The sequence below is a fragment of the Pecten maximus genome, chromosome 1 (genome assembly GCF_902652985.1).
Source record: "Pecten maximus chromosome 1, xPecMax1.1, whole genome shotgun sequence".
Classification (NCBI taxonomy): domain Eukaryota; kingdom Metazoa; phylum Mollusca; class Bivalvia; order Pectinida; family Pectinidae; genus Pecten; species Pecten maximus.
The window spans coordinates 3,050,400-3,076,788 of NC_047015.1; the positions used below are offsets into that span (position 1 = coordinate 3,050,400).

The window sequence follows — 26,389 nt, forward strand, 5'->3', positions numbered from 1 at the left end:
TAACATTGATCATACTTCAGAAATCTCAGTCATGCACCAGCAAAGCTCCCATAGATTTGACCTTGGAATGAATCAGACAAGTCAATTTGTATGCATGTCATTACAGTATCTATTTGAAAACTAACACAGAACCGAGACTATAGCAATGGGCCTTACTGATCATTTATTAGCAGCATTAAATTTGTCTAGAGCTATAACGATAATAACGACATGTGTTTTGTGTTATTACAGTGAGTGGGGTGAATACCTCATGTATCTCTAAACAAATTCTATGCACACTACTTTCAGATGGCCAAATACTTTCTACAGATCCCAATATCACACATCGTCGGTAACCAATGGTCCTGATGCTCAAGGACAGTAAGACATTTGTAACACTTTTCAATGTTTCCAGAAAAATATTTCTTTAGGAATTTTGACCAATCAGAAGACTGCTTTCTTGGAGTTTCAGCCAATTTATACAAGGTCCATGTGGAGACATGAAGCATACTGGTGGTGACACCCCTTCTTTTGATAATGAAACAACAGTGTAACTACTTAAATTCATTACCCGTAATCATAATTAGTCGCAAATACATATATATTGCATGTTTTGGTGGTGGACCGGGGCATGACGGGTTTCCCCAAAATTTGCTTTTTACAAATGATTTCCGAAGCTTAATATGTATGGTGGTATTTGATTGGCTGCTATTTTAAGAGCCCAAACAAGATTCTCTGTACCAAAGTCTATGTCTGTAAGTGTCGTGGATTACCGACGATGAATACCAATATAAACATCTATATGTATGGTTGTCCAACGCTCTCAGAGGGAACACCTGTAGTTACATGATAATTCTACCATCTCATCATTCAAATTCAAATCTATTTGCAAGTCGATTGAGGAATTAAATATTGAAATCCGGCCTACTGAAGTATCACTTTTGTTGAAGAGAATTTATTCTTGTATAATATTGAATTGTTCACAAAGCCATACGTAAAAAACATGTTTAAATGTATCGTCAGATCTTCCTCACACCTGTGTATGACAACCTATCTACTTACTGTATAGTTAGACCATGTCCCACAAGGGGGGTTGGGGGGTTGGGGGGGGGGGGGGGGGGGGGGGGGGGGGGGGGGGGTTACCCAATTTAGACATGAAATATCAGTTAGACTTCTTCACTGTTAAAATACGTAGTTGTAAGTCAAAAGGAACTCAACCATTCTCTCATCCTTTTCAGCAGACACTTGTTCCAAATGTTTTATAAGTAGTCACCATTGCTATATTTAGCATTCAAACACCAGTTTGGTTTAATGAGATTAAGATTTATAAATACATCTTGTATAACTATGTTATGTTGTACAACTAATCATGTGTCTATATATAGCATATACTCTATTCTGAACACTAAAAACAAAGTCATCAACATCCCCCACCCCCTCATAGAAATGGAAGCTATCCATACAATAAAGGCATGAATTTGGTTGTTTGCACCAAGTGTAATATTTAGGTTTTTAACCATTTGTTTCCAAGGTTACAGGAAAATTATGAGAAATATAAACCATTCCATACCAAAAGGCACCTCTAGTCCTCTATAGCAACATGTGTACCACGTTTTGTGAAGTTACATAAAGGGTTTTGGAGTGTTGAATGGACCGGTTTTGAAGTGTTGAATGGACTGGTTTTGGAGTATTGAATGGACCGGTTTTGGAGTGTTGAATGGACTGGTTTTGGGGTGTTGAATGGACCGGTTTTGGAGTGTTGAATGGACCGGTTTTGGAGTGTTGAATGGACCGATTTTGGAGTGTTGAATGGACCTGTTTTGGAGTGTTGAATGGACCGATTTTGAGTGTTGAATGGACCGATTTGGAGTGTTGAATGGACCGATTTTGGAGTGTTGAATGGACCGGTTTCGAAGTGTTGAATGGACCAGTTTTGGAGTGTTGAATGGACGCATGCATGCACAGACACATGGACGTACAGATAGACAGAGACCAATTCAATATCATCCTCAACTCAGTCTCGAGGCTTACTGCAGCAGAAATGCTCTTTTCAGAAAGAGTGAAAGGTCATGTGTTTGATAGAAGAATGCTAGAAATGAACAATAATCTATATATGTACTTTGATAAGGAAATATTGGAAATTCCTGTGCAATCAAATAAGCAGTAAACACATTACAAACCGATTTGTATTGGACTTTTTGACAATCTCTGTACAACATTGTGTTGGTGCTTTACTGTGACATCAGAATGCCAAGCATGTTGAGCATACTCGCCTATATTGACCTGTCAGGACAAACACCATAGGCATTCTAATATGTTCCCACCTCAGTGTAATACATACCATATCAATAAACTTGGTGTCAGAAGACTTAATATTGGTCTAACAACATAAAAATCACAAAGATCATATTTCCAATTGAAGCCACAACTCTATAATACTAATGAAAATATTTTTTTCTGCCAATGTATATACATTTCTATAGTTAAATTTGAGTAAGGGTGCAATATGGAAGTCTTTCTCACTGACTAATGTCAATTATTATTTTTACTGTTTTTTTTTTTCATTTAAAGAACCAGACTGTTTGGGAGTATCATTTTACAATATCAGTCTACAGTTCTCATTACTCTATTAAGTCCAATATAAGACCATGTTTTTGTCACCTCCCTCAGCAGCTTCATCTCTTAGATATGTTTTGACAGATTGATGTCACTGATGATATCAAGCTCCCTTTGAACATTAAACTGATTCAACTCTTAAAACCATTCTCATTTCTTATGTGTCCACATGACTTCAAAGTCATATGTGGTTTATAAGTGTGGGTACAATTACACGAGAGCCAGCTAGCCAGATAAAATAATCAGGCCAATATGACATCAATCATTATAGGTATCGGACAGATCGGTATTACTCCAATACCAAATAATACAACATATTATCTTACTGTCAAAATAATACAAAACATTATGCTACTGTCTAAACAAGGGCCCAATTGTTCTAGGAGCCGCTAGGGTATTATCCAGTTCTGAACTCTATTGTTCTAAGAGATGATGTGATATTATCCAGTTCTAAACTCTATTGTTATAGGAGATGATGTGATATTATCCAGTTCTGAACTTTATTGTTATAGGAGATGATGTGATATTATCCAGTTCTAAACTCTATTGTTCCAGGAGATGATGTGATATTATCCAGTTCTGAACTCTATTGTTCTAAGAGATGATGTGATATTATCCAGTTCTGAACTCTATTGTTATAGGAGATGATGTGATATTATCCAGTTCTGAACTCTATTGTTATAGGAGATGATGTGATATTATCCAGTTCTGAACTCTATTGTTCCAGGAGATGATGTGATATTATCCAGTTCTGAACTCTATTGTTCCAGGAGATGATGTGATATTATCCAGTTCTGAACTCTATTGTTCCAGGAGATGATGTGATATTATCCAGTTCTGAACTCTATTGTTATAGGAGATGATGTGATATTATCCAGTTCTGAACTCTATTGTTCCAGGAGATGATGTGATATTATCCAGTTCTGAACTCTATTGTTCCAGGAGATGATGTGATATTATCCAGTTCTGAACTCTATTGTTCCAGGAGATGATGTGATATTATCAAGTTTTGAACTCTATTGTTCCAGGAGATGATGTGATATTATCCAGTTCTGAACTCTATTGTTCCAGGAGATGATGTGATATTATCCAGTTCTGAACTCTATTGTTATAGGAGATGATGTGATATTATCCAGTTCTGAACTCTATTGTTCCAGGAGATGATGTGATATTATCCAGTTCTGAACTCTATTGTTCCAGGAGATGATGTGATATTATCCAGTTCTGAACTCTATTGTTATAGGAGATGATGTGATATTATCCAGTTCTAAACTCTATTGTTCCAGGAGATGATGTGATATTATCCAGTTCTGAACTCTATTGTTCCAGGAGATGATGTGATATTATCCAGTTTTGAACTCTATTGTTATAGGAGATGATGTGATATTATCCAGTTCTAAACTCTATTGTTCCAGGAGATGATGTGATATTATCAAGTTTTGAACTCTATTGTTCCAGGAGATGATGTGATATTATCCAGTTTTGAACTCTATTGTTATAGGAGATGATGTGTTATTATCCAGTTTTGAACTCTATTGTTATAGGAGATGATGTGATATTATCCAGTTCTAAACTCTATTGTTCCAGGAGATAATGTGATATTATCCAGTTCTAAACTCTATTGTTCCAGGAGATGATGTGATATTATCAAGTTTTGAACTCTATTGTTATAGGAGATGATGTGATATTATCCAGTTCTGAACTCTATTGTTCCAGGAGATGATGTGATATTATCCAGTTCTGAACTCTATTGTTCCAGGAGATGATGTGATATTATCCAGTTTTGAACTCTATTGTTATAGGAGATGATGTGATATTATCCAGTTCTAAACTCTATTGTTCCAGGAGATGATGTGATATTATCAAGTTTTGAACTCTATTGTTCCAGGAGATGATGTGATATTATCCAGTTTTGAACTCTATTGTTATAGGAGATGATGTGTTATTATCCAGTTTTGAACTCTATTGTTATAGGAGATGATGTGATATTATCCAGTTCTAAACTCTATTGTTCCATGAGATGATGTGATATTATCCAGTTCTGAACTCTATTGTTCCAGGAGATGATGTGATATTATCCAGTTCTAAACTCTATTGTACCAGGAGATGATGTGATATTATCAAGTTTTGAACTCTATTGTTCCAGGAGATGATGTGATATTAACCAGTTCTAAACTCTATTGTTCCAGGAGATGATGTGATATTATCCAGTTCTGAACTCTATTGTTATAGGAGATGATGTGATATTATCCAGTTCTGAACTCTATTGTTCCAGGAGATGATGTGATATTATCCAGTTCTGAACTCTATTGTTCCAGGAGATGATGTGATATTATCCAGTTCTGAACTCTATTGTTATAGGAGATGATGTGATATTATCCAGTTCTAAACTCTATTATTCCAGGAGATGATGTGATATTATCCAGTTCTGAACTCTATTGTTCCAGGAGATGATGTGATATTATCCAGTTTTGAACTCTATTGTTATAGGAGATGATGTGATATTATCCAGTTCTAAACTCTATTGTTCCAGGAGATGATGTGATATTATCAAGTTTTGAACTCTATTGTTCCAGGAGATGATGTGATATTATCCAGTTTTGAACTCTATTGTTATAGGAGATGATGTGTTATTATCCAGTTTTGAACTCTATTGTTATAGGAGATGATGTGATATTATCCAGTTCTAAACTCTATTGTTCTAGGAGATGATGTGATATTATCCAGTTCTGAACTCTATTGCTCCAGGAGATGATGTGATATTATCCAGTTCTAAACTCTATTGTACCAGGAGATGATGTAATATTATCAAGTTTTGAACTCTATTGTTCCAGGAGATGATGTGATATTATCCAGTTTTGAACTCTATTGTTATAGGAGATGATGTGTTATTATCCAGTTTTGAACTCTATTGTTATAGGAGATGATGTGATATTATCCAGTTCTAAACTCTATTGTTCCAGGAGATGATGTGATATTATCCAGTTCTAAACTCTATTGTTCCAGGAGATGATGTGATATTATCAAGTTTTGAACTCTATTGTTATAGGAGATGATGTGATATTATCCAGTTCTGAACTTTATTGTTATAGGAGATGATGTGATATTATCCAGTTCTGAACTCTATTGTTCCAGGAGATGATGTGATATTATCCAGTTTTGAACTGTATTGTTATAGGAGATGATGTGATATTATCCAGTTCTAAACTCTATTGTTCCAGGAGATGATGTGATATTATCAAGTTTTGAACTCTATTGTTCCAGGAGATGATGTGATATTATCCAGTTTTGAACTCTATTGTTATAGGAGATGATGTGTTATTATCCAGTTTTGAACTCTATTGTTATAGGAGATGATGTGATATTATCCAGTTCTAAACTCTATTGTTCTAGGAGATGATGTGATATTATCCAGTTCTGAACTCTATTGCTCCAGGAGATGATGTGATATTATCCAGTTCTAAACTCTATTGTACCAGGAGATGATGTAATATTATCAAGTTTTGAACTCTATTGTTCCAGTAGATGATGTGATATTATCCAGTTCTAAACTCTATTGTTCCAGGAGATGATGTGATATTATCCAGTTTTGAACTCTATTGTAATAGGAGATGATGTGATATTATCCAGTTCTAAACTCTATTGTTCCAGGAGATGATGTGATATTATCCAGTTCTAAACTCTATTGTTCCAGGAGATGATGTGATATTATCAAATTTTGAACTCTATTGTTATAGGAGATGATGTGATATTATCAAGTTTTGAACTCTATTGTTCCAGTAGATGATGTGATATTATCCAGTTCTAAACTCTATTGTTCCAGGAGATGATGTGATATTATCCAGTTCTAAACTCTATTGTTCCAGGAGATGATGTGATATTATCCAGTTCTGAACTCTATTGTTCCAGTAGATGATGTGATATTATCCAGTTCTAAACTCTATTGTTCCAGGAGATGATGTGATATTATCCAGTTCTAAACTCTATTGTACCAGGAGATGATGTGATATTATCCAGTTCTGAACTCTATTGTTTCAGGAGATGATGTGATATTATCCAGTTCTAAACTCTATTGTTCCAGGAGATGATGTGATATTATCCAGTTTTAAACTCTATTGTTCCAGGAGATGATGTGATATTATCCAGTTCTAAACTCTATTGTTCCAGTAGATGATGTGATATTATCCAGTTCTGAACTCTATTGTTCCAGGAGATGATGTGATATTATCCAGTTCTGAACTCTATTGTTCTAGGAGCAGACATGATATTATCCAGTTCTGAACTCTATTGTTCCAGGAGCTGACATGATATTATCAAGTTCTGTTACTTGAATGACTATCTTTCTATATTACAATACACACTAAAACAGTGGAAACAACCATAGCAAAAATATTGCGCTTCACTGCTGCCTTTACCAGGAGCTTTGAAATATTTCAATAAAGCAGCATTTGAAAGGTAACAGACTACTGGCAGCAGTTTGACAACATTTCATGCAGTATTAAATGACAAAATACAGGTAGATCCTATTGAAAGTGGTGGCTATTGTAAATTGTCAGGTGGGCCATTGTGTACCTGTCTAGGTGAGGGTTCTGGGTGTCTCCACACTAATCACCAATCAATAATTACTATCAACAGAAGGGTATCTTCTTATGGCTAGCAGTAAGGACGGTGTAGCTTAAATAATACACATTTTATACAACCCTCAGTGCATGTAGTTCAGTGGAACCCAAAATGTGGAGTTATACATATATACTCTCTACAGCCCCACTGTGTAGTGGACCCCAGGGTGTGGGGTTATACATATGTACTCTCTACAGCCCCACTGTGTAGTGGACCCCAGGGTGTGGGGTTATACATATGTACTCTCTACAGTCCCACTGTGTAGTGGACCCCAGGGTGTGGGGTTATACATATTTACTCTCTACAGCCCCACTGTGTAGTTGACCCCAGGGTGTGGGGTTATACATATGTACTCTCTACAGTCCCACTGTGTAGTGGACCCCAGGGTGTGGGGTTATACATATGTACACTCTCTACAGCCCCACTGTGTAGTGGACCCCAGGGTGTGGGGTTATACATATATACTCTCTACAGCCCCACTGTGTAGTGGACCCCCAGGGTGTGGGGTTATACATATATACTCTCTATACAGCCCCACTGTGTAGTGGACCCCAGTGTGTGGGGTTATACATATATACTCTCTCTACAGCCCCACTGTGTAGTGGACCCCAGGGTGTGGGGTTATACATATATACTCTCTCTACAGCCCCACTGTGTAGTGGACCCAGGGTGTGGGGTTATACATATGTACTCTCTCTACAGCCCCACTGTGTAGTGGACCCCAGGGTGTGGGGTTATACATATATACTCTCTACAGCCCCACTGTGTAGTGGACCCCAGGGTGTGGGGTTATACATATATACTCTCTATACAGCCCCACTGTGTAGTGGACCCCAGTGTGTGGGGTTATACATATATACTCTCTCTACAGCCCCACTGTGTAGTGGACCCCAGTGGTGTGGGGTTATACATATATCTCTCTACAGCCCCACTGTGTAGTGGACCCCAGGGTTGGGGTTATACATATATACTCTCTACAGCCCCACTGTGTAGTGGAGACCCCAGGATGTGGGGTTATACATATATACTCCTCCGACAGCCCCACTGTGGTAGTGGACTCCAGGGTGTGGGGTTATACATATGTACTCTCTACAGCCCCACTGTGTAGTGGACCCCAGGGTGTGGGGGTTATACATTGTACTCTCTACAGCCCCACTGTTTAGTGGACCCGGGGTGTGGGGTTATACAAAAATTTACTCTCTACAAGCCCCACTGTTTTATTTGGACCCCAGGGTGTGGTTTTAAACATATGTATTTCTCTACACCCCCACTGTTTTGGGGGAACCCCGGGGTGGGGGGTTTAAACATATATACTTCTAACCCCACTTTGTAGGGGGACCCCGGGGTGTGGGGTTATCCTAATCCTCTCCTCTGGGGCCCCCGGGTTTGGGCCCCGGGGGGGGGGTTATCCCTATTACCCCTCTATACACCCCCACTGTGTAGTGGACCCCAGGGTGTGGGGTTTTTTTCCATTTATTTTCCCTCTAAAACCCCCCACTGTGTTTTGGGACCCCAGGGTGGGGGGGTTTATACATATATACTCTCTCAGCCCCATGTGAAAGGTGGACCCCTTTTTTGGGGGGTTTTAAAAACAATATACTCTCTAAAAACCCCCCACTTTTGGGGGTGGTCCCCCGGGTGGGGGGTTATACTTTTAAATAATTCTCTACAGCCCCACTGTGTAGTGGACCCCAGGGTGTGGGGGTTATACATATATACTCTCTATACAGCCCCACTGTGTAGTGGACCCCAGGGTGTGGGGTTATACATATGTACTCTCTCTACAGCCCCACTGTGTAGTGGACCCCAGGGTGTGGGGTTATACATATATACTCTCTATACAGCCCCACTGTGTAGTGTACCCCAGGGTGTGGGGTTATACATGTACTCTCTCTACAGCCCCACTGTGTAGTGGACCCCAGGGTGTGGAGTTATACATATATACTCTCTATAGCCCCACTGTGTAGTGGACCCCAGGGTGTGGGGTTATACATATATACTCTCTACAGCCCCACTGTGTAGTGGACCCCAGGGTGTGGGGTTATACATATATACTCTCTACAGCCCCACTGTGTAGTGGACCCCAGGGTGTGGGGTTATACATATGTACTCTCTACAGCCCCACTGTGTAGTGGACCCCAGGGTGTGGGGTTATACATATGTACTCTCTCTACAGCCCCACTGTGTAGTGGACCCCGGGGTGTGGGGTTATACATATATACTCTCTACAGCCCCACTGTGTAGTGGACCCCAGGGTGTGGGGTTATACATATATACTCTCTATACAGCCCCACTGTGTAGTGGACCCAGGGTGTGGAGTTATACATATATACTCTCTACAGCCCCACTGTGTATTGGACCCCAGTGTGTGGGGTTATACATATATACTCTCTCTACAGCCCCACTGTGTAGTGGACCCCAGGGTGTGGGGTTATACATATATACTCTCTCTACAGCCCCACTGTGTAGTGGACCCCAGGGTGTGGGGTTATACATATATACTCTCTCTACAGCCCCACTGTGTAGTGGACCCCAGGGTGTGGGGTTATACATATATACTCTCTACAGCCCCACTGTGTAGTGGACCCCAGGGTGTGGGGTTATACATATATACTCTCTCTACAGCCCCACTGTGTAGTGGACCCCAGGGTGTGGGGTTATACATATATACTCTCTATACAGCCCCACTGTGTAGTGGACCCCAGGGTGTGGGGTTATACATATATACTCTCTACAGCCCCACTGTGTAGTGGACCCCAGGGTGTGGGGTTATACATATATACTCTCTACAGCCCCACTGTGTAGTGGACCCCAGGGTGTGGGGTTATACATATGTACTCTCTACAGCCCCATTGTGTAGTGGACCCCAGGGTGTGGGGTTATACATATGTACTCTCTACAGCCCCACTGTGTAGTGGACCCCAGGGTGTGGGGTTATGCATATGTACTCTCTACAGCCCCACTGTGTAGTGGACCCCAGGGTGTGGGGTTATACATATGTACTCTCTCTACAGCCCCACTGTGTAGTGGACCCCAGGGTGTGGGGTTATACATATATACTCTCTACAGTCCCACTGTGTAGTGGACCCCAGGGTGTGGGGTTATACATATATACTCTCTATAGTCCCACTGTGTAGTGGACCCCAGGGTGTGGGGTTATACATATATACTCTCTATAGCCCCACTGTGTAGTGGACCCCAGGGTGTGGGGTTATACATATGTACTCTCTCTACAGCCCCACTGTGTAGTGGACCCCAGGGTGTGGGGTTATACATATGTACTCTCTCTACAGCCCCACTGTGTAGTGGACCCCAGGGTGTGGGGTTATACATATATACTCTCTCTCTATAGCCCCACTGTGTAGTGGACCCCAGGGTGTGGGGTTATACATATATACTCTCTCTACAGCCCCACTGTGTAGTGTACCCCAGGGTGTGGGGTTATACATATATACTCTCTCTACAGCCCCACTGTGTAGTGTACCCCAGGGGTGTGGGGTTATACATATATACTCTCTACAGCCCCACTGTGTAGTGGACCCCAGGGTGTGGGGGTTATACATATGTACTCTTACAGCCCCACTGTGTAGTGGACCCCAGGGGTGTGGGGTTATACATATATACTCTCTCTACAGCCCCACTGTGTAGTGGACCCCAGGGTGTGGGGTTATACATATATACTCTCTACAGCCCCACTGTGTAGTGGACCCCAGGGTGTGGGGTTATACATATGATACTACTCTCTACAGTCCCACTGTGTAGTGGACCCCAGGGTGTGGGGTTATACATATATACTCTCTACAGCCCCACTGTGTAGTGGACCCCAGGGTGTGGGGTTATACATATATACTCTCTATAGCCCCACTGTGTAGTGGACCCCAGGGTGTGGGGTTATACATATATACTCTCTCTACAGCCCCACTGTGTAGTGGACCCCAGGGTGTGGGGTTATACATATATACTCTCTACAGCCCCACTGTGTAGTGTGACCCCAGGGTGTGGGGTTATACATATGTACTCTCTATAGCCCCACTGTGTAGTGGACCCCAGGGTGTGGGGTTATACATGTATACTCTCTACAGCCCCACTGTGTAGTGGACCCCAGGGTGTGGGGTTATACATATACTCTCTCTACAGCCCCACTGTGGTAGTGGACCCCAGGGTGTGGGGTTATACATATATATTCTCTACAGCCCCACTGTGTAGTGGACCCCAGGGTGTGGGGTTATACATATATACTCTCTCTACAGTCCCACTGTGTAGTGGACCCCAGGGTGTGGGGTTATACATATGTACTCTCTATAGCCCCACTGTGTAGTGGACCCCAGGGTGTGGGGTTATACATATGTACTCTCTACAGCCCCACTGTGTAGTGGACCCCAGGGTGTGGGGTTATACATATATACTCTATACAGCCCCACTGTGTAGTGGACCCCAGGGTGTGGGGTTATACATATATACTCTCTCTACAGCCCCACTGTGTAGTGGACCCCAGGGTGTGGGGTTATACATATATACTCTATACAGCCCCACTGTGTAGTGGACCCCAGGGTGTGGGGTTATACATATATACTCTCTACAGTCCCACTGTGTAGTGTACCCCAGGGTGTGGGGTTATACATATATACTCTCTATAGCCCCACTGTGTAGTGGACCCCAGGGTGTGGGGTTATACATATATACTCTCTACAGCCCCACTGTGTAGTGGACACCAGGGTGTGGGGTTATACATATATACTCTATACAGCCCCACTGTGTAGTGGACCCCAGGGTGTGGGGTTATACATATATACTCTCTACAGCCCCACTGTGTAGTGGACCCCAGGGTGTGGAGTTATACATAAGTACCCTCTACAGCCCCACTGTGTAGTGGACCCCAGGGTGTGGGGTTATACATATGTACTCTCTACAGCCTCACTGTGTAGTGGACCCCAGGGTGTGGGGTTATACATATATACTCTCTCTACAGCCCCACTGTGTAGTGGACCCCAGGGTGTGGGGTTATACATATATACTCTCTACAGCCCCACTGTGTAGTGGACCCCAGGGTGTGGGGTTATACATATATACTCTCTCTCTACAGCCCCACTGTGTAGTGGACCCCAGGGTGTGGAGTTATACATATATACTCTCTATAGCCCCACTGTGTAGTGGACCCCAGGGTGTGGGGTTATACATATATACTCTCTCTACAGCCCCACTGTGTAGTGGACCCCAGGGTGTGGGGTTATACATATGTACTCTCTACAGCCCCACTGTGTAGTGGACCCCAGGGTGTGGGGTTATACATATGTACTCTCTACAGCCCCACTGTGTAGTGGACCCCAGGGTGTGGGGTTATACATATATACTCTCTATACAGCCCACTGTGTAGTGGACCCCAGGGTGTGGGGTTATACATATATACTCTCTATACAGCCCACTGTGTAGTGGACCCCAGGGTGTGGGGTTATACATATGTACTCTCTACAGCCCCACTGTGTAGTGGACCCCAGGGTGTGGGGTTATACATGTATACTCTCTACAGCCCCACTGTGTAGTGGACCCCAGGGTGTGGGGTTATACATGTATACTCTCTACAGCCCCACTGTGTAGTGGGACCCCAGGGTGTGGGGTTATACATATGTACTCTCTACAGCCCCACTGTGTAGTGGACCCCAGGGTGTTGGGTTATACATGTATACTCTCTACAGCCCCACTGTGTAGTGGACCCCAGGGTGTGGGGTTATACATATATACTCTCTCTACAGCCCCACTGTGTAGTGGACCCCAGGGTGTGGGGTTATACATATATACTCTCTACAGCCCCATTGTGTAGTGGACCCCAGGGTGTGGGGTTATACATATATACTCTCTATACAGCCCCACTGTGTAGTGGACCCCAGGGTGTGGGGTTATACATATGTACTCTCTATAGCCCCACTGTGTAGTGGACCCCAGGGTGTGGGGTTATACATATATACTCTCTCTACAGCCCCACTGTGTAGTGGACCCCAGGGTGTGGGGTTATACATATGTACTCTCTACAGCCCCACTGTGTAGTGGACCCCAGGGTGTGGGGTTATACATATGTACTCTCTACAGCCCCACTGTGTAGTGGACCCCAGGGTGTGGGGTTATACATATATACTCTCTATACAGCCCCACTGTGTAGTGGACCCCAGGGTGTGGGGTTATACATATATACTCTCTATACAGCCCCACTGTGTAGTGGACCCCAGGGTGTGGGGTTATACATATGTACTCTCTACAGCCCCACTGTGTAGTGGACCCCAGGGTGTGGGGTTATACATGTATACTCTCTACAGCCCCACTGTGTAGTGGACCCCAGGGTGTGGGGTTATACATGTATACTCTCTACAGCCCCACTGTGTAGTGGACCCCAGGGTGTGGGGTTATACATATGTACTCTCTACAGCCCCACTGTGTAGTGGACCCCAGGGTGTTGGGTTATACATGTATACTCTCTACAGCCCCACTGTGTAGTGGACCCCAGGGTGTGGGGTTATACATATATACTCTCTCTACAGCCCCACTGTGTAGTGGACCCCAGGGTGTGGGGTTATACATATATACTCTCTACAGCCCCATTGTGTAGTGGACCCCAGGGTGTGGGGTTATACATATATACTCTCTACAGCCCCACTGTGTAGTGGACCCCAGGGTGTGGGGTTATACATATGTACTCTCTCTACAGCCCCACTGTGTAGTGGACCCCAGGGTGTGGGGTTATACATATATACTCTCTACAGTCCCACTGTGTAGTGGACCCCAGGGTGTGGGGTTATACATATATACTCTCTATACAGTCCCACTGTGTAGTGGACCCCAGGGTGTGGGGTTATACATATATACTCTCTCTACAGCCCCACTGTGTAGTGGACCCCAGGGTGTGGGGTTATACATATATACTCTCTACAGCCCCACTGTGTAGTGGACCCCAGGGTGTGGGGTTATACATATATACTCTCTACAGCCCCACTGTGTAGTGGACCCCAGGGTGTGGGGTTATACATATATACTCTCTACAGCCCACTGTATAGTGGACCCCAGGGTGTGGGGTTATACATATATACTCTCTACAGTCCCACTGTGTAGTGGACCCCAGGGTGTGGGGTTATACATATATACTCTCTCTACAGCCCCACTGTGTAGTGGACCCCAGGGTGTGGGGTTATACATATGTACACTCTACAGCCTCACTGTGTAGTGGACCCCAGGGTGTGGGGTTATACATATATACTCTCTACAGCCCCACTGTGTAGTGGACCCCAGGGTGTGGGGTTATACATATGTACTCTCTACAGCCTCACTGTGTAGTGGACCCCAGGGTGTGGGGTTATACATATATACTCTCTACAGCCCCACTGTGTAGTGGACCCCAGGGTGTGGGGTTATACATATGTACTCTCTCTACAGCCTCACTGTGTAGTGGACCCCAGGGTGTTGGGGTTATACATATATACTCTCTACAGCCCCACTGTAGTAGTGGACCCCAGGGTGTGGGGGTTATACATATACTCTCTACAGCCCCACTGGTGTAGTGGACCCCAGGGTGTTGGGGTTATACCATTGTACTCTCTAACAGGCCTGCTACTGTCGTAGGTGGACCCAGGGTGTGGGGTTATACATATATACTCTCTACAGCCCCACTGTATAGTGGATCCCACATGCCACACATTACATCACCACACAACACATCACCACACATCACCACACATAACCACACACATCACAACACATCCCCACACATCACCGACACATAACCACACAACACATCACAACACATCCCCACACATCACCACACAACTAACCCACAACCAGCCAACACATCACACACCATCACCACACCATCTCCACACACATCATTCACAAGACAACACCATCACAACACCATACCACACATACCACACAACACATCACAACCAAAAACCCCCTCCCCCCCCACCAAAACCCCCACCCAAAAAACCACACCCCCCCCCCACCACACTCACCAAACATACCCCCAACATCACCCCCCCCCCCCCCCCCCCCCCCCCCTTTCCCCACCCCCTCCCCCCCCTCCCCCCCCCAACCCTCCACCCCACCCCCACCCCCTCACCCCTCCCCTCCCCCCTCCCAACCCCCCCTCCCAAAAACCCGCCCCTCCCCCCCCCCCAAAACCATCACCCCATCCCCCACTCACCCCCCTACCCCCCGCATCCCCCCCCCCTCCCCCCCACAAACCCTTTCCCCCCCTCAACCCCTCCCCCCCCCCCCCCCCCCCCCCCCCCCCCCCCCCCCCCCCCTACCCCCCCCCCCCCCACCACCCCCCACACCAACCCCCCCTCACCCCCCCCCCCCCCCCACCCCCTAAAAGGCCCCTCCCCCCACCCCCCCCTCCCCACCCCTCCCCCCCCAAAAAAATCCCCCCCCTCCCCCCCCCTTCCCCCCCCAAAAAAACCTCCCTACCCTCCCCCCCCCGCCCCCCCAAACCCCAAAAAACCTCCCCCCCCCCCCCCCCCTCCCACCCCCCCCACCCCCCCTCCCCCCCCCCTTCCCCACCCCCCTCCCCCCTCCCCCTCACCCCCCCCTTCCCCCCACCCCCCTCCCCCCACCTCCCCACCCTCACCAACCCCTCCCCACCCCTCCCCCCCCCCCCCCCACCACCACCCCATCGCCCCCTCCCCCCACCCTCCCCACATCCCCCCACACAACACAACCACCTAACCCCCCCCCCACACTACCCACACCCGCCCATTCGCGCCGCCCCTCCCGCCCTCCCCCCCTCACGCCCCCATGCCCCCCTTCCCTCCCCCCGAGTTCCCCCCGAAGGTGCCACCCCCTCACCCCCCCTCCCCCGCCTCCCCCGCACCCCCCACCCCCATGCACCTCCCACCCCCCCTCCTCGCCCACGCCAGCCTCCCGCCCCGCCTGCGTCCCCCACCTCACCACACGCTTGCCCCCCACACATAACCACACATAACCACACATCCTCACACTGGCCAATTTCTATTTGTTCTGGTGGTTTTATTTCACTGTAGGTTCCCATATTTTATGTCTTGAGAACACAATACTTTCGCTCTGCTCTAATTAAAGTTTGCCAGATCTGTAGCACCTTTATTGCTACTTAATAGAAATATTGGCGACTAAAGCCAACAAGATATTACAGATACGGATGCCTTAAATAATTTAGGCCCACGTAATGTTGGCACACTCAAGTTTTAGTGGATCATCAAATTTAAACAGATTAGTGCATGGATGAATTTGCGTAACACAGAATACAACAAAATCTTAAGAAAATAGGATTCCACACTGATGTCAATATAATATGGAATTTATTGAAAAATTTCAATAATTTTTGTATGTCATAAATCTTCAAGAAAGTGCCATATGAAATTATCTTACAAGTATTAGTGAACTTCACTCAAATTGATGATGTTGTGTTGCATGTCAATTTCTACAACAGCAAATGTGATCTAATATTGGCCAGTAATTTCTGTGTGGAGGGTCCATACATAGTACATAATTTTATGTGACAGAGAGAGAATGCATGGTGATTCACTGATAAGGCTGTCAGCCCGGACAGTTTTCTTTTCTCTGCATTTACTTACAACCTCTCTAATTAGACATCTCCATTGTTTTAACTCACGGCGCAGAAATAAAAAGAGCATAAAAGTTCAGCCATAAAAGGCGCTAATCAGGAAGTAATACAGTTATCACTGACTGGGAAACATAAAATTTACATCTCTGTTTAAACTACAAACATCAACCAAGTATAGAGCGGACCAATTTCTGCTCAGCCCACGTGTAGCGCGACATTACTACATGTACTGTTATATATTTACCAACTTTCCATATTTGAGAGTGAGACTCCCGATTAGGGTCCCTAAATCATGACAGTAACACTTGTTCTTTGATCATAATTTTAAAATCCAATGAGTGCAGCTTCAAAACTGTGGTTTATAGTCGGTGAGTAAACCTGACCAACACCTTCATCAGCTAGTCGGTAAGTAAACCTGACCAACACCTTCATCAGCTAGTCGGTTAGTAAACCTGACCAACACCTTCATCAGCTAGTCGGTTAGTAAACCTGACCAACACCTTCATCAGCTAGTCGGTTAGTAAACCTGACCAACACCTTCATCAGCTAGTCGGTTAGTAAACCTGACCAACACCTTCATCAGCTAGTCGGTTAGTAAACCTGACCAACACCTTCATCAGCTAGTCGGTTAGTAAACCTGACCAACACCTTCATCAGCTAGTCGGTGAGTAAACCTGACCAACACCTTCATCAGCTAGTCGGTTAGTAAACCTGACCAACACCTTCATCAGCTAGTCGGTTAGTAAACCTGACCAACACCTTCATCAGCTAGTCGGTTAGTAAACCTGACCAACACCTTCATCAGCTAGTCGGTTAGTAAACCTGACCAACACCTTCATCAGCTAGTCGGTTAGTAAACCTGACCAACACCTTCATCAGCTAGTCGGTTAGTAAACCTGACCAACACCTTCATCAGCACAATGACAGTAGTTGCCTTGTCCTTGAGATATTTCTTTTTGAAATCTTAATCGGTTTATTAAAACATGGCAAGAAGAATGGAAATATTTATATATCTGTCTTTGAAGAGTTTATCTGATGTGTTTTCTGCATGCTTGTTTCCTGTGTGAACACTGCACGCTAATTGTCCATCCATCAACGTAAAGGTATTTGGTGATTTAGAACCTAGAAACTGCATCAAATATTGATCCTGGTTGTGAGAATGCTGTCTTAGCATCGTTAAAGGCCATTTACTGTTACTCCAGTAGGAGGGGAAGTACGTACAAACTCATTACACACTCATTCAAGGCATTTATCAAACAGCATATCTATCAGAATATGTCACGACATGTTCATAGCTTTTATTTTGATATTCAACGTTTTATTTATTTTGGATAATACATATTCACGTTTGAGATGACAAGAGGTGACATTACAACAATCATATTTCTGTCACAATGGAATCAAAATCTTTAATACTAATCCATTGATTATCCCTTAACAGCTACCCAGCCTTACACAATTACAGCTAACAGATACAAATTTAAGTTACTCCGAAATTTCAATATCAAATGAAAAATGCCCATTCACCTCCCAGAGAGTGTAGGTGGTGAGCTCTAAAACCAAACCCCCAGCTCCCCATCCTTAACCAAACTCCCAAATCCATCCTGAACCAAACCCCCAGCTCCCCATCCTGAACCAAACCCCCAACTCCCCATCCTGAACCAAACCTCCAACTCCCCATCCTGAACCAAACCCCAACTCCCCATCCTGAACTAAACCCCCAACTCCCGATACTCAACCAAACCCCCAACTCCCCATCCTGAACCAAACCCCCAGCTCCCCATCCTGAACCAAACCCCCAACTCCCGATACTCAACCAAACCCTCAACTCCCCATCCTGAACCAAACCCCCAACTCCCCATCCTGAACCAAACCCCCAGCTCCCCATCCTGAACCAAACCCCCAGCTCCCCATCCTGAACCAAACCCCCAACTCCCCATCCTGAACCAAACCCCCAACTCCTCATCCTGAACCAAACCTCCAACTCCCCATCCTGAACCAAACCCCCAACTCCCCATCCTGAACTAAACCCCCAACTCCCCATCCTGAACCAAACCCCAACTCCCCAGCCTCAATCAAAACCCCCAACTCCCCATCCTTAACCAAACCCCCAACTCCCGATACTCAACCAAACCCTCAACTCCCCATACTCAACCAAACCCTCAACTCCCCATACTCAACCAAACCCTCAACTCCTCATCCTTAACCAAACCCTCAACTCCCCATACTCAACCAAACCCTCAACTCCTCATCCTTAACCAAACCCTCAACTCCTCATCCTGAACCAAACCCCAACTCCCCATCCTGAACCAAACCCCCAACTCCCCACCCTCAACCAAACCCCCAACTCCCCATCCTCAACCAAACCCCCAACTCCCTATCCTCAACCAAACCCCCAACTCCCTATCCTCAACCAAACCCCCAACTCCTCATCCTCAACCAAACCCCCAACTCCCCATACTCAACCAAACCCCAACTCCCCATCCTTAACCAAACCCCCAACTCCCCACCCTCAACCAAACCCCCAACTCCCCACCCTCAACCAAACCCCCAACTCCCCACCCTCAACCAAACCCCAACTCCCCACCCTCAACCAAACCCCCAACTCCTCATCCTTAACCAAACCCCAAACTCCCCATCCTGAACCAAACCCCAACTCCCCATCCTGAACCAAACCCCCAACTCCCCACCCTCAACCAAACCCCCAACTCCCCATCCTCAACCAAACCCCCAACCTCAACCAAATCCTCAACCCTCACAATTTCACCCTCCCACTCCTAAAAGTGTGTAAGGTTAAAGGCAGTGTTTTCCTTCCAGCTTGCAAAACTTACCTTTTTCGGGACCTGTTCACATGCTTCATGAAACATTTCCAAAACCTGGTCCTGTGGAGGGGCAGTCCTAATGAGGGCCTGCAGCCTCTGTACCCATAGAAAGATGACCTTGGGATGTTGGGTAGTGGCAAGTTCATAGACTCTCATCTGTTCCTTTATGAGGCCGACATTGGATAACACCTCCGCCTAGTAACAATTACCATAATATATCAATTAATATCATCTGTTCCTTTATGAGGCCGACATTGGATAACACCTCTGCCTAGTAACAATTACCATAATACATCAATTAATATCAAATTAGTTAAATCTGAACTACTGTAATATGACTTTGACATTATTGAAAATAAAAGTAATTTTTAATATTTTTATCTCATTTTCATTATGATAAGTCCTATCTTTGGACAAAGCATACTGAAAACAAGATATGTCAGAGGGATCTTGACACCCACTAATAAAAGATCTTCATTGATTTAGTTTGGTTTTTGCTTTCATCAGTTGAATTGGTTTTCATGACAACAACAGATCCCAGAGGAATGGTGCCTGCCATTGTATGACTTTTACCAGTCCTATGAAAGACTGATCTTTTCTCTACTTCCTCTTCTTTCCTCTCTTCCTTTTAATCATTTGATAACATGGGGGACATACATATGCTGTCAAAGAAAGATAAAATAATAACTTTCTGAGATTTCAACTGTTGAAATCCATGATGGTCAACCATTTTGATTTCAAGATTCAACTCAAAATTGAATGGGCACAACTAAAGACCAATTGGAACCTACATATCAAAATTGAGGAATGTTCTTCCGGTACTTCTCAAGAAATAGCAATAGAAATTATTCTACTCTCCAAATCAAAGACAGACCAACAGATAAGTGGAAACATTTATACTAGTCAGCTTTACCTATAAAATAATAATTATGACACTAATTAAACCCATGATACGGTAAAAACTTTATTGGTTATAAGGGAAACAACAATTACTGGCCCAAGTTGTTTATTTTAAATTCAGAAAAGTCCATTTTGTATGTGGAAGTTATATAACTTAAAGACGCAATAAGTAGTGGATAGTTAGTTTTGAATTTTTGTTTCCAAATTGTCAAACAATTGTATTGAAATCATGGAAGTATGTGTTTTAAATGGAATCAATATTATGGTAATGGTAAACATGTACTTCAGTGGGGTACATTAATTCTCATCATATTCTGTAACTGGATATAATCACTACGGACGAGAGTAAGTGTTTAATAAGACGACAATGTCCCACTCGACTGTATATTACAGTACAGACAACAATGTCCCACTCGACTGTATATTACAGTACAGACGACAATGTCCCACTCGACTGTATATTACAGTACAGACAACAATGTCCCACTCGACTGTATATTACAGTTCAGACGACAATGTCCCACTCTACTGTATATTACAGTACAGACGACAATGTCCCACTTGACTGTATATTACAGTACAGACGACAATGTCCCACTCGACTGTATATTACAGTACAGACGACAATGTCCCACTCGACTGTATATTACAGAACAGACGACAATGTCCCAATCGGCTGTATATTACAGTTCAGACGACAATGTCCCACTCGACTGTATATTACAGTACAGACGACAATGTCCCACTCGACTGTATATTACAGTACAGACGACAATGTCCCACTCGACTGTATATTACAGTACAGACGACAATGTCCCACTCGACTGTATATTACAGTTCAGACGACAATGTCCCACTCGACTGTATATTACAGTACAGACGACAATGTCCCACTCGACTGTATATTACAGTTCAGACGACAATGTCCCACTCGACTGTATATTACAGTTCAGACGACAATGTCCCACTCGACTGTATATTACAGTTCAGACGACAATGTCCCACTCGACTGTATATTACAGTTCAGATGACAATATGTCCCACTCGACTGTATATTACAGTTCAGACGACAATGTCCCACTCGACTGTATATTACAGTTCAGACGACAATGTCCCACTCGACTGTATATTACAGTTCAGACGACAATGTCCCACTCGACTGTATATTACAGTACAGACGACAATGTCCCACTCGACTGTATATAACAGTTCAGACGACAATGTCCCACTCGACTGTATATTACAGTTCAGACGACAATGTCCCACTCGACTGTATATTACAGTTCAGATGACAATATGTCCCACTCTACTGTATATTACAGTTCAGACGACAATGTCCCACTCGACTGTATATTACAGTTCAGACGACAATGTCCCACTCGACTGTATATTACAGTTCAGACGACAATGTCCCACTCGACTGTATATTACAGTTCAGATGACAATATGTCCCACTCGACTGTATATTACAGTACAGACGACAATGTCCCACTCGACTGTATATTACAGTTCAGACGACAATGTCCCACTCGACTGTATATTACAGTACAGACGACAATGTCCCACTCTACTGTATATTACAGTTCAGACGACAATGTCCCACTCGACTGTATATTACAGTTCAGACGACAATGTCCCACTCGACTGTATATTACAGTACAGACGACAATGTCCCACTGGACTGTATATTACAGTACAGACGACAATGTCCCACTCGACTGTATATTACAGTTCAGACGACAATGTCCCACTCAACTGTATATTACAGTACAGACGACAATGTCCCACTCGACTGTATATTACAGTACAGACGACAATGTCCCACTGGACTGTATATTACAGTTCAGTCAAGTCCTGGTGTCATCAGTGGGGATATCTTTAGGGTGAGGAATGAGCTGTGATTCTTGCTTTAGGACATGACCTTGACATTCTAACAGCTTTGTGAGTAAGACTTTGTGTGAGGTGATTAGCAGCGTCCTTTACAATGACTCGACTTACCCATTTCTCAAACAAAGATGGTGTGACAGCTTCCCTCCTGGCGGCCTCATCAAACACTGCTAGCAGTTTGTGTATCCTCTGTAAAACACAAGGTGTCAGACAACTTCCTCACTAATTAATGACCTTGTCTAATCCTCCTAATTTGTAGCTCCTTGAGCCTCCCATCAACATCAAAATATAGTACATTACTGCCTCACAGTAAACAAAAGTTACGAAGATAATTTCTGTAGTTCTTCTGTCAAAGCTCAAAGAACTTGAAATGGCATAAGTATAAAATACCCTCAGATTGCTCTCTTCAATATTTTATTGAGACCACACTGAAGAATTTTATATAATCCTTCAAGCAGTGACAAATTTCAGATGTCAAAATGGCCATTGTTCACCACTCCATCAGCAATATCTGATCAAATCTGGCATGAACAACAGTTGATAACTCATAGAACCTGTTCATGAATAATCAAAAAGATTTCATCAGAAACAATGAAGATTACAAAGGCATTTTAGATGTTTGTACTGCGAATCGCATGACAACAGTCTAAGGACTAATGTGAAGGAGGCAAACTTACAGAGGGAATGATCTTTAGAACTCCATCATCTAGTGATGAATACATTCTATATTAATATGTTTTAAATAATGTATACATAGGTATTTCTGTAACTGATACTACATGTCAAGGAATTCTAAAGTTAATTTATGATAGGAGAATAAAGAAAATGTTGCTTGTTCTGTCACAATAATGATTTAATTTCCTATGAATTTGAAATGTCCGTCTTTAAACTGACACATTGACAGGGGGCACCTTGCATTCTTAGCCTGTCCATCGAGAGTCTGGGTCCTCTGTGGACTGACCAAACACTAAAACTTGTTGCTGGTAATTGATAGGTAAATAGGCCTATAGCACCTTGTCCCAGGTGTTTGTATTTCATTGCTGTGTGTATAACGTCAACATACACACTGATTTGGACACCAAAATGTCTTACTGTACACAAACACAGGTCACAGCTCCTACTGGGCGGAGGAAAGGTGGATTGAGGTCACCAAGAGATAGTCAAAACATGTTTAGTTTCTAGTCCAAATTTTAAGTTTATAAATCAACTAAAAAGGTCTTCAAAAAATCTAAATACTTTATTTTCAAAGTTTACCATCTGTTCATATTCGTTTGGAATATATCATAATGAAATTAATTATTTCTGTAGATAAATAGACACAAGTAGTTGTTTATTGATCAGGACGGAAGTTATAATCCCAACTAAAGAGGAGACAATTAAAATATTTTATAGAAGATTAGGGACCAGACAAATTTGACTTAATTACTTTCCAATATCCTTAAAATCTGTATTATAGATTGACTATCAATCCTTAAAGAACATCTGACAGTTTCCATGGAAACATAATCCAGGTATATTTTTAGAATCTATGACAAGGAAACAATTACCTCTGTTAACAATGCCTTGTTACCATTCATTGTTATATTGTATGTATCCAGCTTCAGGACCACGGTACTAGTGTCTATACATGTACTTACCCTTTAATAGGGGCCTATACAGAATGTGACTATAAAGGGAATGAACTAATGGTATAAACTGATCAGATTGATGGAGACACAATACATCAAGGGTCACCTGAGAAATAGAATTGTCAGATGGTATAATAGGGGTTTGACCACCTATACAGTTGAGAGAGCTTGTCACCTGTAACATGTGATCTGGTCTGTATCCCTGTATAACTGTCCTAACACACAATTGTTATAGACAGGACAGGACAGAAATCATTCAATTTGATAACTCGGAGAATGTGAGAAACTGTCAGTTGGTTTTGTTGGGGACAATAGTGGGCTGATTTTCTGATCCATGTAAATATGGCCGTCTGTCAATGCGGATGGTAGGAGGGGAAGTATGCACTCGGCCTCCATACAGCGCGTCAGACAATCAGCTGGTGTTTATTGAGGGCAGAGTCGGGTAAAGCTGGTCTCCCAGCCCAACAGGTACAATACACTTCACTCGCCCTACCACAACCTCGTCTGACAATGGCCACCTCCCACTAAATACAGAGTTCCTGGCCATTAAGTGGAGGAACTTTACATAACATTAGAGGTAGGAAAACATCTATAATACCTTAAGTGTAATGTACCTATTTCTATAGTGGCCCGGATAATACTACTTGATTGACAAATCAATGCTTACAATATTGGCCGGTTACCGGCTGAATCAATGTAATAATGGAAAAATAGCAAAAAAAGAACTCTATCAATACCCTACTATACAAACCCATTCAGGAGGAGGTGTTTTCTTGGGGAGCTTCATTTGAACCAGATCCACACAAGCTTTAATGTAAAGGCCCCATATCTCACCTGAAATGAAAGTTAATCTGTTAATTCAATTTGATTTAGAAAAAAAATATCTGAAATGACAGATAAAAGATATACAGGAGAAAAATCGAAAGAGTATTCATCAATAAAGGATTATGCAACCTTTCCCCCAAAAATGAATATTGTGGGGAAAAAATTGTGTGCAAAAATTCCTTATAGCAAAAGCTGACAAATTTCCAAAATATTCAATAATCAATAAAAACATTGACAAAGACAAAACTATTTTCCTATGAGATAAAAGGTATTCCTAACAAATATATATCAGTTAATTACAGACTTTAGTTTTAATCATTTTGTTAAATTTTATTGCACTTTTTATTTGTGACTTCGGGGGTTTATTAATTCCTATTTACTTCTTTATCCGACACACTTTTGAGGTTTCAATTTGGTATTTATGTTAAACAGTATCAGAACATTATCTGACAACATATGTAAAATAACAATCTTACTAATATGGTAATAAATTAGATAGTATAAGGGAGAGTGACTGGGTCAGCACTATCTCAGACAGAGATTCCTGTGTTATCAGGGGGAGTGACTGGGCCAGCACTATCTCAGACAGAGATTCCTGTGTTATCAGGGGGAGTGACTGGGCCAGCACTATCTCAGACAGAGATTCCTGTGTTATCAGGGGGAGTGACTGGGTCAGCACCATCTCAGACAGAGATTCCTGTGTTATCAGGGGGAGTGACTGGGCCAGCACTACCTCAGACAGAGATTCCTGTGTTATCAGGGGGAGTGACTGGGTCAGCACTACCTCAGACAGAGATTCCTGTGTTATCAGGGGGAGTGACTTGGCCAGCACTATCTCAGACAGAGATTCCTGTGTTATCAGGGGGAGTGACTGGGCCAGCACTATCTCAGACAGAGATTCCTGTGTTATCAGGGGGAGTGACTGGGCCAGCACTATCTCAGACAGAGATTCCTGTGTTATCAGGGGGAGTGACTGGGCCAGCACTACCTCAGACAGAGATTCCTGTGTTATCAGGGGGAGTGACTGGGCCAGCACTATCTCAGACAGAGATTCCTGTGTTATCAGGGGGAGTGACTTGGCCAGCACTACCTCAGACAGAGATTCCTGTGTTATCAGGGGGAGTGACTTGGCCAGCACTACCTCAGACAGAGATTCCTGTGTTATCAGGGGGAGTGACTGGTCAGCACTACCTCAGACAGAGATTCCTGTGTTATCAGGGGGAGTGACTGGGTCAGCACTACCTCAGGCAGAGATTCCAGTGTTATCCAGACAAACAAGGGAGATAATTAGCTGATTACCCAGACAAACAAGGGAGATAATTAGCTGATTACCCAGACAAACAAGGGAGATAATTCGCTGATTACCCAGACAAACAAGGGATATAAAGACATGTTTCTATTTCACCTGCTTTCCCAGTAATTACCAGTGATGTCTATCACTTTAAGCTATTATTACTGACCACTGAAACTGACAAATTTAGACGACAATTGGTTTTGAGAAGGGAAACACACCGCACCACCATTTATAT

At 43.5% G+C, this 26,389-nt stretch overlaps 1 protein-coding gene across 1 annotated transcript in view; it reads right to left on the minus strand.

The window, feature by feature from the left end:
• LOC117322465 (U3 small nucleolar RNA-associated protein 6 homolog) overlaps nt 1-26,389 on the minus strand; it is a 170,165-nt gene that overhangs the window by 29,679 nt on the left and 114,097 nt on the right. The window contains exons 15-17 of the mRNA XM_033877397.1: nt 24,787-24,869; nt 22,519-22,596; nt 19,630-19,815 (exon numbers count right to left, since the gene is read on the minus strand). Of these exons, the coding sequence (XP_033733288.1) occupies nt 19,630-19,815; nt 22,519-22,596; nt 24,787-24,869 (347 nt within the window). The remainder of the gene's footprint in view (nt 1-19,629; nt 19,816-22,518; nt 22,597-24,786; nt 24,870-26,389) is intronic.